Source organism: Setaria italica, chromosome IX, assembly GCF_000263155.2.
Source record: "Setaria italica strain Yugu1 chromosome IX, Setaria_italica_v2.0, whole genome shotgun sequence".
NCBI lineage: Eukaryota > Viridiplantae > Streptophyta > Magnoliopsida > Poales > Poaceae > Setaria > Setaria italica.
The window spans coordinates 45,256,889-45,269,555 of record NC_028458.1 but is presented as its reverse complement, the minus strand read 5'-3'; the positions used below and the strand labels follow the sequence as shown (position 1 = coordinate 45,269,555).

Below are 12,667 nucleotides of genomic sequence, written 5' to 3'. Positions count from 1 at the left end.
TACGTACTTGCATGTGTTGCTGGTAGGAACGAGTCGTGTGTGGGCTGAGTCGTGCGTAGCTCACGGCATGGCCAAGTGCTGTGTTTGGTCAGCACCACAGCGCCTTTGGCAGGCACGTCGCGTGGCGTCGCAATGAAATAGCACATCGCGCACCTCGACAGTGTGGCGTGGGACTCGATCCTGTATTCCAAATAAAGAGGAACAGAAAAAACAGAAAACGCTGCGACGTTGGCAGCACCAAAATATCCACTTTCTCGCGTGCGTATCTACGTTCTCGCCTCGCCGGCAGCGACGCCGTTCAAGCCGGGGCACCGCCCGATTTCAACAACTGGTATCAGAGCCGGTCGCCGACATCCAGGTGTGAAGAAGCTCCGGCGTGAGGGGATTTCGGTGTTGGATGAAACAGATCCCATTCGAGAAGCCGCTCTCACCCAAGAGACCGCACATTGAGGAAGAGAAGATGGCTGGCGACGACGATGCATCAGGATCAGGCGGTCACCGTGTCGTCGAGGAGAGCACGTTGATGTGGCCAATGCTTACCCGCACCAATTATGCAGATTGGGCGATGATGATGAAGATCAATTACGGAGCCCTTGAAATATGGGATGCAATCAATCCTGGAAAGAAGGTGCCACGGCCGATAGACAGGCAGGACACGGGCGCCCTGATGCGCTCCGTGCCCAGTGACATGTGGGCGGCGCTCGGTGCGAAGGCGAGCGTCAAGGAGGCATGGGATCTGTTGAAGACCATGAGGCAAGGAACTCACCGTGTTAAGGCAGCCAATGCTCAGAAGCTCCTCAAAGAGTTCGAGAACATCGTGTTCAAGGAAGGTGAGAGTGTGGAAGATTTTGGCATGAGGATCAACAACCTCGTCGCAAACCTGAAGACCCTCGGTGAGGAAGTTGAAGATATTCGTGTCGTCAAGAAATTTCTCCGTGTTGTGCCGGCTCGACTCAATCAAGTCGCTGTCTCGATCGAGATGTTCTGCAAGATGGAGGAACTCACGGTCGAGGAACTGGTGGGCAGACTCCGTGCTGCTGAGGATCGGTTCGAACCCATGGTAGATCAGGTAACTGACAAGGCCGGTCGGCTTCTGCTGACCGAGGAAGACTGGGTGGCGAGGAACAGGCATCGTCTCCAGTCTGAGTCATCATCATCCGGCGACAAGAGTGGTGCACACTCTAGCGACAAGGGGAAGGCTGCAGCGCGCGGTGATTCCGGCATCAAGCTCACGTCGATGGGAACGCCACGACGCAAGGGGAGGTGCAAGAACTGCAGCATCTATGGACACTGGGCCAAGGAGTGCAAAAAGCCGAAGAAGGAGAAGGAGCGGCAGGAGGCTGCTCATGTGGCGAGGGCCGACGTCAAGCAGCCGGCACTGCTGTTGACGGAGGTCTGCAGCGTCGTGCACACCTCCGTTACCCAGAGCGCATTCTTGAATCAGGAACGCGTGTTCCCAGGGGAGTACGACGAGGGCGCCTGGATCCTTGACACGGGCGCAACAAACCACATGACGGGGTGCCGTGAGGTGCTAACGTCACCCAACGAGACGGTGCGTGGTGCCGTCCGCTTTGGAGATGGCTCCAAGGTGGAGATCCATGGACTTGGTGCAGTGATGGTCTCAGGTAGGAACGAGGAACATAGGGTCCTCACAGAGGTATACTTCATCCCATTGTTGAAATGCAATATTATCAGTCTTGGACAGTTAGAAGAAGGAGACTGCAGAATTGAGATTGACAATGGTGTCCTGCAAGTGCTCGATCGGGATTGTGCAGTCGTGGTGCGGGCGACGCGCAAGAACCGGCTGTACACCATGAAGCCAACTCTGTGCGCGCCAGTCTGTCTGCTGTCCAAGATGGAGGAGGAAGCATGGCGATGGCATGCTCGATATGGGCATCTGAACTTCCGATCCCTACGGGAGCTGGGAGTGAAGGAGATGGTTGATGGCATACCACTGATCCGGCGGGGCGAGCAGGTGTGTGATGGCTGCGCACTCGGGAAGCAACATTGCACACCGTTCCCACAGGCCTCGACGTATCGCGCAGAGCACGGACTGGAGCTATTCCATGGCGACTTGTGCGGCCACATCTCTTGACCGACTCCAGGAGGGAAGTCATTTTTCCTCCTCATCGTGGACGACTACTGCAGGTTCATGTGGCTTGAGCTGTTGACAACGAAGCATGAGGCATTCCAGTACTTTAAGAAGGTCCAGGCAGCAGCTGAACGTGAGCATGGATACTGTCTCAAGGCGTTCAGAAGCGACCGCGGTGGTGAGTTCAACTCAAATGTGTTCGCTGCATATTGTAATGAGCAGGGGATCAAGCACAACACCACAGCACCATACTCACCTCAACAAAACGGCATTGTCGAGCGTTGGAACCAATCAGTGGTCGAGATGGCTCGGTGCTTGCTGAAAAGCATGCGGGTGCCGGCCAAATTTTGGGGAGAAGCAGTCAAGACGGCCGTGTACATCCTTAACCGGTCACCTACACGAAGCTTGGAGGGGAGAACCCCATTCGAGGCTTCGTACGGGAAGAAGCCCAGCGTTCGTCATCTGCGCACTTTTGGGTGCGTGGCCTATGCCAAGCGCGTCGGCCCTGGCATCACCAAGCTGGTGGATAGGTCGGTTCCGGGGGTGTTTTTCAGCTATGAACCCGGGACCAAGGCCTATAGGGTCTATGACCCAGTGGGCAAGAAGCTGATAGTCACCCGAGACGTGATCTTTGACGAGAAGAAGGTGTGGAACTGGGCGGCGGACGGCCGGTGCGACCCCAGTCGAAACTGCAGCACCACTGACAGTGCACTTCCCAGTCACTGTTGGTGGTTCGACAATAGCTCCATTAGACGCATAGGCGCCTGAATCAGTACAGGGAGAGCCATCATCACCTGAGCTGCAACACTCGGCGGCCGGAGGCGGATCACCGGCAACACCTCAGTACTCCACTGAGGACCCCGAAGTGCTGGAGCTCACTCCCTCGCCGTTTCAAGTTCAATGAACAATGCCACCATCTGAAGGAGCAGAAGACTCTGAGGGAGTACCACTGCGTTTTAGAACCATCCCTGCTCTCCTGGACACAACTGAGGAGGTAATGGATTTTGAGTACAGTGGTTTATGCCTACTAGCTGCAGATGAGCCCGCTGGGGTAGAGGCAGCTCTAGCCGAGGATTGCTGGAAGAAGGCCATGGAAGCTGAGCTAGGAGCAATCAAGGAGAACAACACCTGGGAGCTAAGCAGACTACCTGCTGGATAGCGTGCAATTGGTCTCAAATGGGTATTCAAGGTGAAAAGAGATCCTGCAGGAAATATTGTGAAGCACAAGGCACGTTTGGTAGCAAAAGGCTATGCTCAATGACAAGGGATCGATTTTGATGAAGTGTATGCACTGGTGGCCCGCATTGAAACAGTCTGATTGATTTTGGCACTTGCAGCTCATGGCGGGTGGCAAGTTCATCACATGGATGTTAAATCGGTGTTTCTGAATGGGGATCTCAAGGAGGAAGTTTATGTCAGTCAGCCACCAGGATTTGTGATCGGAGATGATCAACACAAGGTTCTGAAACTGAACAAAGCATTGTATGGCTTGCGTCAGGCATCGAGGGCATAGAATGCAAGGCTTGGCAGGGAACTGATTCAGCTTGGGTTTGTCAGAAACAAGCTAGAGCACGCTGTGTACAGAAGAGGTGATAAAAAATCCTTTCTGATAATTGGTGTATATGTTGATGATCTGATCATAACAGGACCAAAAGCTGAAGACATAGCTGAATTTAAGAAGGAGATGCAACACAGATTCAGCATGAGTGACCTGGGGTTACTAGGCTACTATCTGGGGATTTAGGTAAAGCAAGAATCTGATGGCATCACTGTCAGTCAGAGTTCTTATGCAGCCAAGATACTAGAAGTGGCTAGTATGTCCAAGTGCAATCCTACCAAGACACCACTTGAGGTAGGAATGAAGTTGAGCAAGAAAGATGCAGGAGAAAGTGTGGATGCCAAAAAGTACAGGAGCATCATTGGGAGCCTGAGATATCTTGTGAATACTAGGCCTGATCTTGCACATTCAGTGGGGCTAGTTAGCAGGTATATGGAAGCTCCAGGGATGCAGCATTGGAAGGCAGTGAAGCACATCCTCAAATACATCAAAGGGACTTTGGGACATGGCTGCCATTATAAGAGAAATCAGTCACAAGTAACTGATCTTATAGGTTACAGTGACAGTGATTTTGCTGGAGATGTTGATGACAGGAAGAGTACTCCAGGCATGGTATTTTTCCTGGGCACAAGTCTGATCACTTGGATGTCACAGAAGCAAAGAATCGTGGCTCTTTCATCCTGTGAAGCAGAATACATAGCAACAACGGGTGCAACATGTCAGGGTGTTTGGCTCAGTCATCTTCTTGCTGAACTGACAGCCAAAGAGCTAGCTATTGTGAAACTGAAAGTCGACAACATGTCAGCAATAGCTCTGAGCAAGAATCCGGTTCATCATGATAGGAGCAAGCATATTGATGTGAAGTTTCATTACATCAGAGAGTGCATTGACCGTGGCATCGTGGAGGTTGATCATGTGGAGACTGCCGAGCAATTGGCAGACGTCCTGACCAAAGCTCTTGGCCGCGTCAAGTTTGTCGAGATGAAGAACAAGCTCGGAGTTGGCTCGGTGCAAAGGATTTAGGGGGTGATTTGTTAGCTTAAATTCGTTGCATATCTTTGTAAATATGTACTTGCATGTGGTGCTGGTAGGAACGAGTCGTGTGTGGGCTGGAGTCGTGCGTAGCTCACGGCATGGCCAAGTGCTGTGTTTGGTCAGCGCCACAGCACCTTAGCTGGCACGTCGCGTGGCGTCGCAAGGAAATAGCACGTCGCGCACCTGGGCGGTGTGGCGTGGGACTCGGTCCTGTATTCCAAATAAAGAGGAACAGAAAAACAGAAAACACTGTGACGTTGGCAACACCAAAATATCCACTTTCTCGTGTGCGTATCTGCGTTCTCGCCTCACCGGCAGCGATGCCGTTCAAGCCGGGGCACCGCCCAGTTTCAACATATACGATGATTTTTTACGTGTTCTTGAATTTTAAAATCAGAAATGCATGCGCGTGACGGTCCAAAAAGTTCAGACTGTGTGCCCAGCAGCATGATCTCCTTGGCAATCTTCATCGGCGGCAAGAGCCGCCGTTCAAGCTGGGGCACCGCCTGGTTTCAACATATATGATGATTTTTTACGTGTTCTTGAATTCTGAAATCAGAAATGCATGCGCGTGACGGTCCAAAAAGTTCAGACTGTGTGCCCAGCAGCAGGATCTCCTTGGGGATCTTCATCGGCGGCAACGGCGGCGGTGTGGAACCTGAGCCACTTCTTGGACTTGCACAGCATCATGGCACCGTGCAAGCCAACGCCGAGCGCCGTCAGGGCGCCGGCGAGCGAGAACACCCGCCAACCGGCGACCACGCACACGTACACCAGGAACGCCGACGGCACGGCGCACATCGCCGCGAGCGCGGGCAGCGGGAGCGGCACGCGGTAGGGGCGCTTGAGCTCCGGTAGGCGCGCGCGGAGCCAGAGGAAGGCGGCGAACTCCAGCAGCGTGCCGAGGCTGTAGAGGAAGTTGGCGGTGGCGACGACGTCGTCGAACCCGAGGAAGGAGACGCCGAGGGTGACGGCGGAGGAGGCGGCGATGGCGACCCACGGGGTGCGGAAGAGGGCGGCACGGCGGGCGAAGGCGGACGGGAGGAGGCCAAGGTCCGCCATGCCCAGCAGCTGGTACGCGCCGCTGCTCAGCTGGGCCTCGAACATGCCGATCGACGACAGCACCGCGCCGGCCTCGATCCAGTACTTGAGCCACGAGCCTCCGATGATGCCTGCGACGCAGAGATCAACTCCGTTTACTATTTTATCTCCGCAGGGGATTTTGGTCTCTGGAATGTCTCGATCAAACTATTTGGCTGCGTTCTGGAATGCCAATTTGCAAGGTGAGTCTATCCCCCAATAACTCATAATGTTATCGTTATCTGTTCCTTCAATCCATACCGCAGCCATGCGCCATGGTACACGTACCTGCAGCATCGGCCAGGTAGCCGTTCGCCCAGGCCTCCGGCGGCGCGTCCGTGGCACCGGTCGCCGCCATGAGCGGCAGCAGGTAGCTTGCGGCGATCAGCACCACGGCCACGGCCAGCGCCCGCGGCAACGTCCGCTCCGGCCGCTCCACCTCGCCGGCCATCGTGCTCGCGCTGTCCCAGTAGTTGAGGTTCCAGAACAGCGTGTTGAAGAAGAGCCTCCAGTCCTTCCTCCCTTTCACCGACGCCGCCCACCGCCGCGGCCTCACCTTGGGCACGGCGATCCCTGTCATGAGCACGAACGGCACCAGGGACACGAAGCCCAGCGCCACGGCGCCCCACCCGACGATGCTCAGGCCGGTGTAGTTGACGAAGGACAGGAGCACCGTCATGCCGACCACCGTGCCCGTGCGCGCCCTGCCTGGACCGGCCATGGCGGGGATGGCCTGGCCGAGGTAGTCGGCGACGAGGGCAGGGTACGCGGCGATGTTGATGACGCAGCTGAGGTACTTCCACGTGCCGAGCAGCGAGCCGGCGAGCGGGCCGAAGGCGCGGTCGGCCCACCGGACGAAGCCGCCGTTGCCCGGGAGCGCGGCGGAGAGCTCGGCGGTGACGAGGGACTCCGGGACGCCCCACGCGAAGGGGAAGACGAGGAAGCCCAAGAGCGTGAAGAGCGGGCCCGCTGCCTTGACCGCACGCTCGGCTCCGTACGGCCCGCCGGCGACCTCGAAGTAGATGAGGAAGACGAGCGGGAGGACTGTGAGCTTGTTCCGGTGGTGGCGGCCGGCGGCGCCACCGGCTTGCTCCCGCTGTTGTTGCTGGTCTTGCGACGTGTGATCTTGCACGGTGGCGCCATCTTCTGGCGGCAGTTCTTGTTGCTGTTGGCGTTGCGACAGTTGCTTGGTTTGTTGGATCTCTTGGTGGTTCATGGTGGGAGCCTAGAGACTTAAGAGTGGAGCAAGAATGCCGTTCGTTCATGTGGCCATGCTGCATATATAACTCGAGTCTCGAGGTAAAGGCCTAAAGGTCCTGCTGGTTAACTTGGGAATATCACTGTGCATCCGTTGCAGACTTGCAGTTGATGACAAGCACTACACCATCCTACGTCACTGTACATCGCTGTTTACTTTTCAAGAATACGATGCGAGCTAGTGAGTGCTGTGTTTTTTTCTACCATACGACTGCGAAGAGGTTTAAATATACCACGACCGAAAGTTAGTTGACCAAAGTTTCTCATAATAGTATTTTTAAATCAGTAATGCTACTACCTGGCGTCCGACGCGTCGTGGAAATATTGGACAGGACGTGCGCCACGTGAGGGTCAGCCAGCCTCCCATCGATAACACCCCTCCCTTTGTTTTTTAACCATAGCTTATCATTTTACTCCAAACTTTATCCATTCATCCTTTCTCCAGGCACCACTCACGTCTCCATCTCTCTGAACCACGCGGCAAGCATCACATGCAGGCGCGCGACGTGACCGGCGGCGCAGCGGCGAGGCTGCCGGCGAGCGTTGTGGCGCGCACGGGCAGAGGGCGTGCTGGCGAGGCCGGCGGCGGCTGCTAGTAGGTGTGGGCATCGTGGGTACAGGGCTGGCGGTGGCCAGCCTGCCCTCTCCCCAACCCCGGCGAGATCCAAGCAAGCCCCTGACTCTCCCCTACCCCGACCGGTGGCGCCCTCCCCAGATCCGGCAACGTCCCCTCTCCTTCGGCCGACGACGGGCAGGCTGGTCGTCGTGGATCTGAGCGGGCTCCGTCTCCTCCGCGTGATGCTCGACGTCGTAGCGAACCGGAGCAGTAGAAGCTCGCGCCTACTGACGGCTCCATGTTGCAATAGGTACCTCCTAGTGTTGCAATAGTTATTTTGGGATGTTGCAACAGTGGCTTTTGATGTTTCATCTATTTTGCAACAGTCCGACTTGCCAGCAATCAAGGGTTGCACCAACTTGTTCATGATATTGCTTATAGTTGTTTTCTTTGTTTCGGTCTTTTATTCTTTCGTTGTTGCAATGCTGTAAGAGATGCTTTTTTTTGTTGTTGTAATGTATCTGTTTTGAATGTTGCACGAAGCGGTTCGAGATGTTTCATGCACGTAAAGGTGTTCCAATCCTCGTGTTGCAAGTGTTAATTTTTAACGTTTCGATAGTTATTGTTCAATGTTGCTACGGAGCGTCCGACAAAAAAAATTATCGGACGTCCGGGCACTAGTACATCCGTTTTTAAATACAAAACTCAAACGCGCAAAGAGAGAGGCGTCTGTTAAATACTCATACTAAATCTGCAAGCATTTTTAATAATCAGTCTATACTGGAGTATTCACAGGTTACAACGGTTGTGCGTATAATTAAAACTTAGATGAGAGAAGGGAGAACATAGATAGTGCTCGTTCACGTCATGTGCCACGGTGGTAAAATAGATCCACAAGGCATACATGTGACCGTATATGCAGCATATCCATTTGCACATTTTGCTACTGGTTGGACTAAAGTGATATAACAATACATGTTGGTGTATGATGGATGCAATTTACTTTATATTTAACTCTACTTCATACATTCACTTGTTTCAAAATATATATTGTTTTAATTTTATCCTAAACCGGACCATTTTAACTTTAATTGTGTATAAAAATAAATTAATTTTTATAATACCAAATAAGTATACTATCAAGAAATATTTAAGGGATTTAATAAAACTAATTTAAGGTGCATTTTTTATAAACATAATTAAAGTTGAAAAATTGATATAGAGCAAAGTTAAAACAATATATACTTTAGAAGGAAGAGTACATGTATATGTAATTAACAGTTTCATCTACACATTGTTTGTAGTCATAATTTTGTCCTGTAACGCATCTTAAAGATTCACCCTACTTTCTTACAGTAAGCGGGACTGTAGCCTAGTGGTTTTTGTGCCTTTCAGTAAAGGGTGACACATTTAGTACCGAATTTGTAGTACCGCTTGTGAATCATGTACTAAATGTTGATTCTCTAATAGTGATGTTGGAAAACGAGCATGCTAAGAGCGAAGGTATATATATAATTTTGATTAGCTATATGAGTCACAGATTTACCCACAAAGTTGTAGCACTTATATCTCAAAGGATTTTGCCCTCTGCATTAGGGCTGGACGCCGAGCCAGCTCGGCTCGGCTCCTTAATAGCTTGAGCCAACTTGTTAGGCTCGCGAGTCAGATGCACATATATGAAACAATCATGCCTGGGATCCTTGGGCTTCTCTCTAACTAGATATGTAGCTTGACTCAGGTGAGATAATAATCTACAACTCGTCGTGTCCCATGTCGCTAACTAGTTTGGGACTGTAACAAACACCTTGTATTTCCGTTTCTCCTAGAAGGAAAATGTGGGGTAAGTGTTGTGTCAAAAAAGAAACATACATGAAGTATAAAAATAGTAATAGGAATTATAAAATTATAAACTCTAAAATCCACCACACATGTAGCAACTTGGCTGGCTCAGCTCAGCTTTGACACCTCGGCTCCCTAGGTTCAACCTTTAGCCTGCTAGCTCGGTTGCTCACGGTTGGCTCGAGAGCAGCTCGCGAGCTGGCTATTTAACAAAAAGAGCAAAAATATATGCTCGGTTCATTTAAAAAATCCACCGAGCTGAGCTGAGTTGAGCCGAGCCAGCTCGCGAGTTCGTGGCTCGACGTCCAGCCCTACTCTACATTATGCATGAATTAACACGGGTTTGCAATTTGCATTGATGGACTTATATATTTAAATCATGGGCTACATGATGCATGTCTTATATGGAGTAGGTGATAGTGATGAAGCTGGTCGATCGTATAATAACAACCACTACTACATGTCTACATTAATTCCCCACTTGTCGTCGATGCACTATTCCACGGCACCTCGACTGCCCATGTATATACAAAGGGATCACAGGATGGACGATCATATCATCGTCTCCGTCATTACCATTATTTGTTATCAGGGGCGGAGGTGGATCCATCATTACAGGATCGGAAAGGCCGCCTCTTGCTGGTGCGCTATACATCTGCTTGACGAGCTGGCGGTCCAGTCCAAGCATCCATGTCAGCGAGGACTGAGGAGGCCTCGCTGCGATCTGATCAGAGTATATCTGACGCACGTACGTCCATGGTCGGTGTTGGTTTATGCACTGCCGGCGTGTTGTTGCTGGTGATGACGAACGGGCCGGCCGGGGAGGATGTGCCGGCGTGCGTGAGCAGGCCAACTGCAACTCTGTCGCATCGAGCGACCGAGCTAGAGCTGAGAGCCTGAGACCTCCTCCAACAGTTGGAGTCAGTAGGCGCAGCTAGTCCCAGGTTTAGTCGACACGATGTCGTATCCCCTATACCAGCTTAATTGGCAGTGATGCATTACCTGGCACTGACAGAGCGTACGCATCACTGCTGCAAGGACGCTAATACTGCAGCAGATCAGGAGACGCCAGCGGAGAAGAGCACAAATATTTTACTTCTGGGGCCAAATATGTCTTTTGCTCGATCGGCATACAATGAGTGACGACGAGACCAGAGAGAAAAGGAATGGGATCCACCGTTGTCTCAAACAATGAACACGTACACAGTACATGTCACACAGCTACATGCATGCGCCGGCACTCAAGAGTTTTCTAGCGCTGGCACCGTCGGTAGCCACGCTCACACGCTGAAGAGAAGAGCGCCACATCCCCAGAGAAGAAGACGACACTGACAAAGTGTGTTAGGGCATTCAGTACTCTTGTATACATGCATGCTATTGCTAGCTGCTAATTCAATTCCGTGACGCATGCTGTGCAATTTGCAGCACCTCTCTCGTCATCGTCCGGCCTGTGTGGACGTTAATTAGTGTGCCGTCGGGATCTCGCTTGTTGGCTGACGGATTATTTCACCGACTCTTCGTGACGCCAGCAGTTCGGATTCGATCCAATCCGTCAGGCCCTATTTGGAAGGGCTAAAAATAAAAAAGTTTAACACTTTTTCATTAGTCCATCCAAACAGACGTACTAACGGAAGTATTAACTTTATCACCCTCAAAAAGATATAAATGTATTAGCTACGAGAGAGATGCTAATGGCTCGTGAAAAGATCAAAAGGGGAAGAGGAGAAAGGAGGAGGTGAGGAGATAAGATACAAAAGTGATATTTTATGAATTTTAACTCACTAATCTCCAAACGAAAGCGCTAATAAGTGGAAGTGCTAAACTTAGTTACTAAGTTTTAGTACTAAATGATCCAAATAAGATCTTGTTTATGTAGATCAGGACAAGGACCTTGTTTGTGTGGATCAGGACGAGCTACGCACATATAAAAAAAAGGTAAAATAGGTCTTTGATTCCTAAACTTTAATTCGTCCGTCAACTTTCAAATAAGTTAATTTAGTCCCTCAATTTTTATTTTCGAGTCAAACTTATTCTTGTGCTGATGTGGTGCTATATCTTAGAGGAGACTAATGTGAAAAGTCCATTTTACCCTTGGCTCATGTAAGCTAAACATGTATATGCTCATACTCCCTTGATACGTACACACAATAATATATTTTTTTAATTAATATAAAATATAGTTTCTAAAATGTATGTACTCATACTCTTTTAAAATCATGCATGTGCTCATATGATTAAATTTTGATATGCAAAATGTATGTGCTCATATTCTTTCATGATATACATAACTTGGTGTATGTACACATACTCTAAAGTTGGCACGTGCTCATATACTTGTGGTACGGTACACATGAAGCATGTATTCGTACTTTCTTAGTAAACACACACATATATATGCTCATACTTATTTTGTATAATACTGTTAATGTATAATGGAAATTGAGAAGGGGAAGGAGGAGCTAAGGGCAAAAATAACATTTTGCATTAGTTTCACGTTAATATGAAGCTATATCAACACAAGGATATGTTTGATAAAATAAAAGTTGAGGAACCGGATATTTTGGCGACTTTTTTATTTTTTAGCCTTTTTTGGGAAAGATTCTCACAAATAGGCCCCTGGCGGAACCAATTCCAAAAATGGACCCTTAGCTTGGCGCCATCCACGCTGGCGCCTAGCTACAACGTCTCGGCGCCAGCCATCCTGGCGCCAAGGTCTTTGCGCAGCTGCTGACGCGGATGCCGACATGGCAGGGGCTTGGCGCCAGCCATGATGGCGCCAAGCCTTGGCGCCATGGATCTTGGCGCCAAGCTTGGCGCCGTAGATCTTGGCGCCGAGCTATCTACGCCGTACGGTTCAACACTGGGGTTTGAACACACGTCTCCTAAAAGAGGATCCTAACCCGCCACTGGTTGCAAGGCGCTTACTTCTTTTCGACTAATCCAACTAAGATCACATCTGAATTGGGCTTCGCGCCCCGTAATGGTGTGACCCTATGGGTGCGGAGACGTACAGAGATAGGCCGAGTACTCCTACTGCGGCGATAATCGGTCGCGTGCCCTAGGTCAGAGGTGCCGAGCTCTCACGTGGATGAAGATGCTATCAGACGAGCCATGACATCGTTGTATACATGCCATGTCGCCGTTGACGAGAGATATTAGCGGCTAGCTTAGATCGCGCTGATGCATAGGGAAGCCTGTGAGGCGGAATGAGTATCGGAGGGTAACTCCTGAAGCGTGATTATCAATGCTC

General features: G+C 50.8%; 1 protein-coding gene across 1 annotated transcript; it reads right to left on the bottom strand.

Annotated features, from left to right (window-relative positions):
- Nucleotides 1-4,986: 4,986 nt before the first annotated feature.
- On the bottom strand, nucleotides 4,987-7,002 carry LOC101777847 (probable polyamine transporter At3g13620). Its single transcript, XM_004984193.2, has 2 exons — nucleotides 6,054-7,002; nucleotides 4,987-5,857 (listed from the first exon to the last, which is right to left on the bottom strand). The coding sequence occupies exons 1-2, from the start codon at nucleotides 6,979-6,981 to the stop codon at nucleotides 5,274-5,276; spliced, it is 1,512 nt and encodes a 503-aa protein (XP_004984250.1). The 5' UTR covers nucleotides 6,982-7,002; the 3' UTR covers nucleotides 4,987-5,273.
- Between the last annotated feature and the right edge of the window lie 5,665 nt (nucleotides 7,003-12,667).

Coding starts and splice junctions, on each gene's coding strand:
- LOC101777847 (XM_004984193.2), bottom strand. CDS start 6,981: ATGAACCACCAAGAGATCCAACAAACCAAGCAACTGTCGCAACGCCAA. Junction 5,858..6,053: donor CTACCTGGCCGATGCTGCAG/GTACGTGTACCA, acceptor TCTGCGTCGCAG/GCATCATCGGAGGCTCGTGG.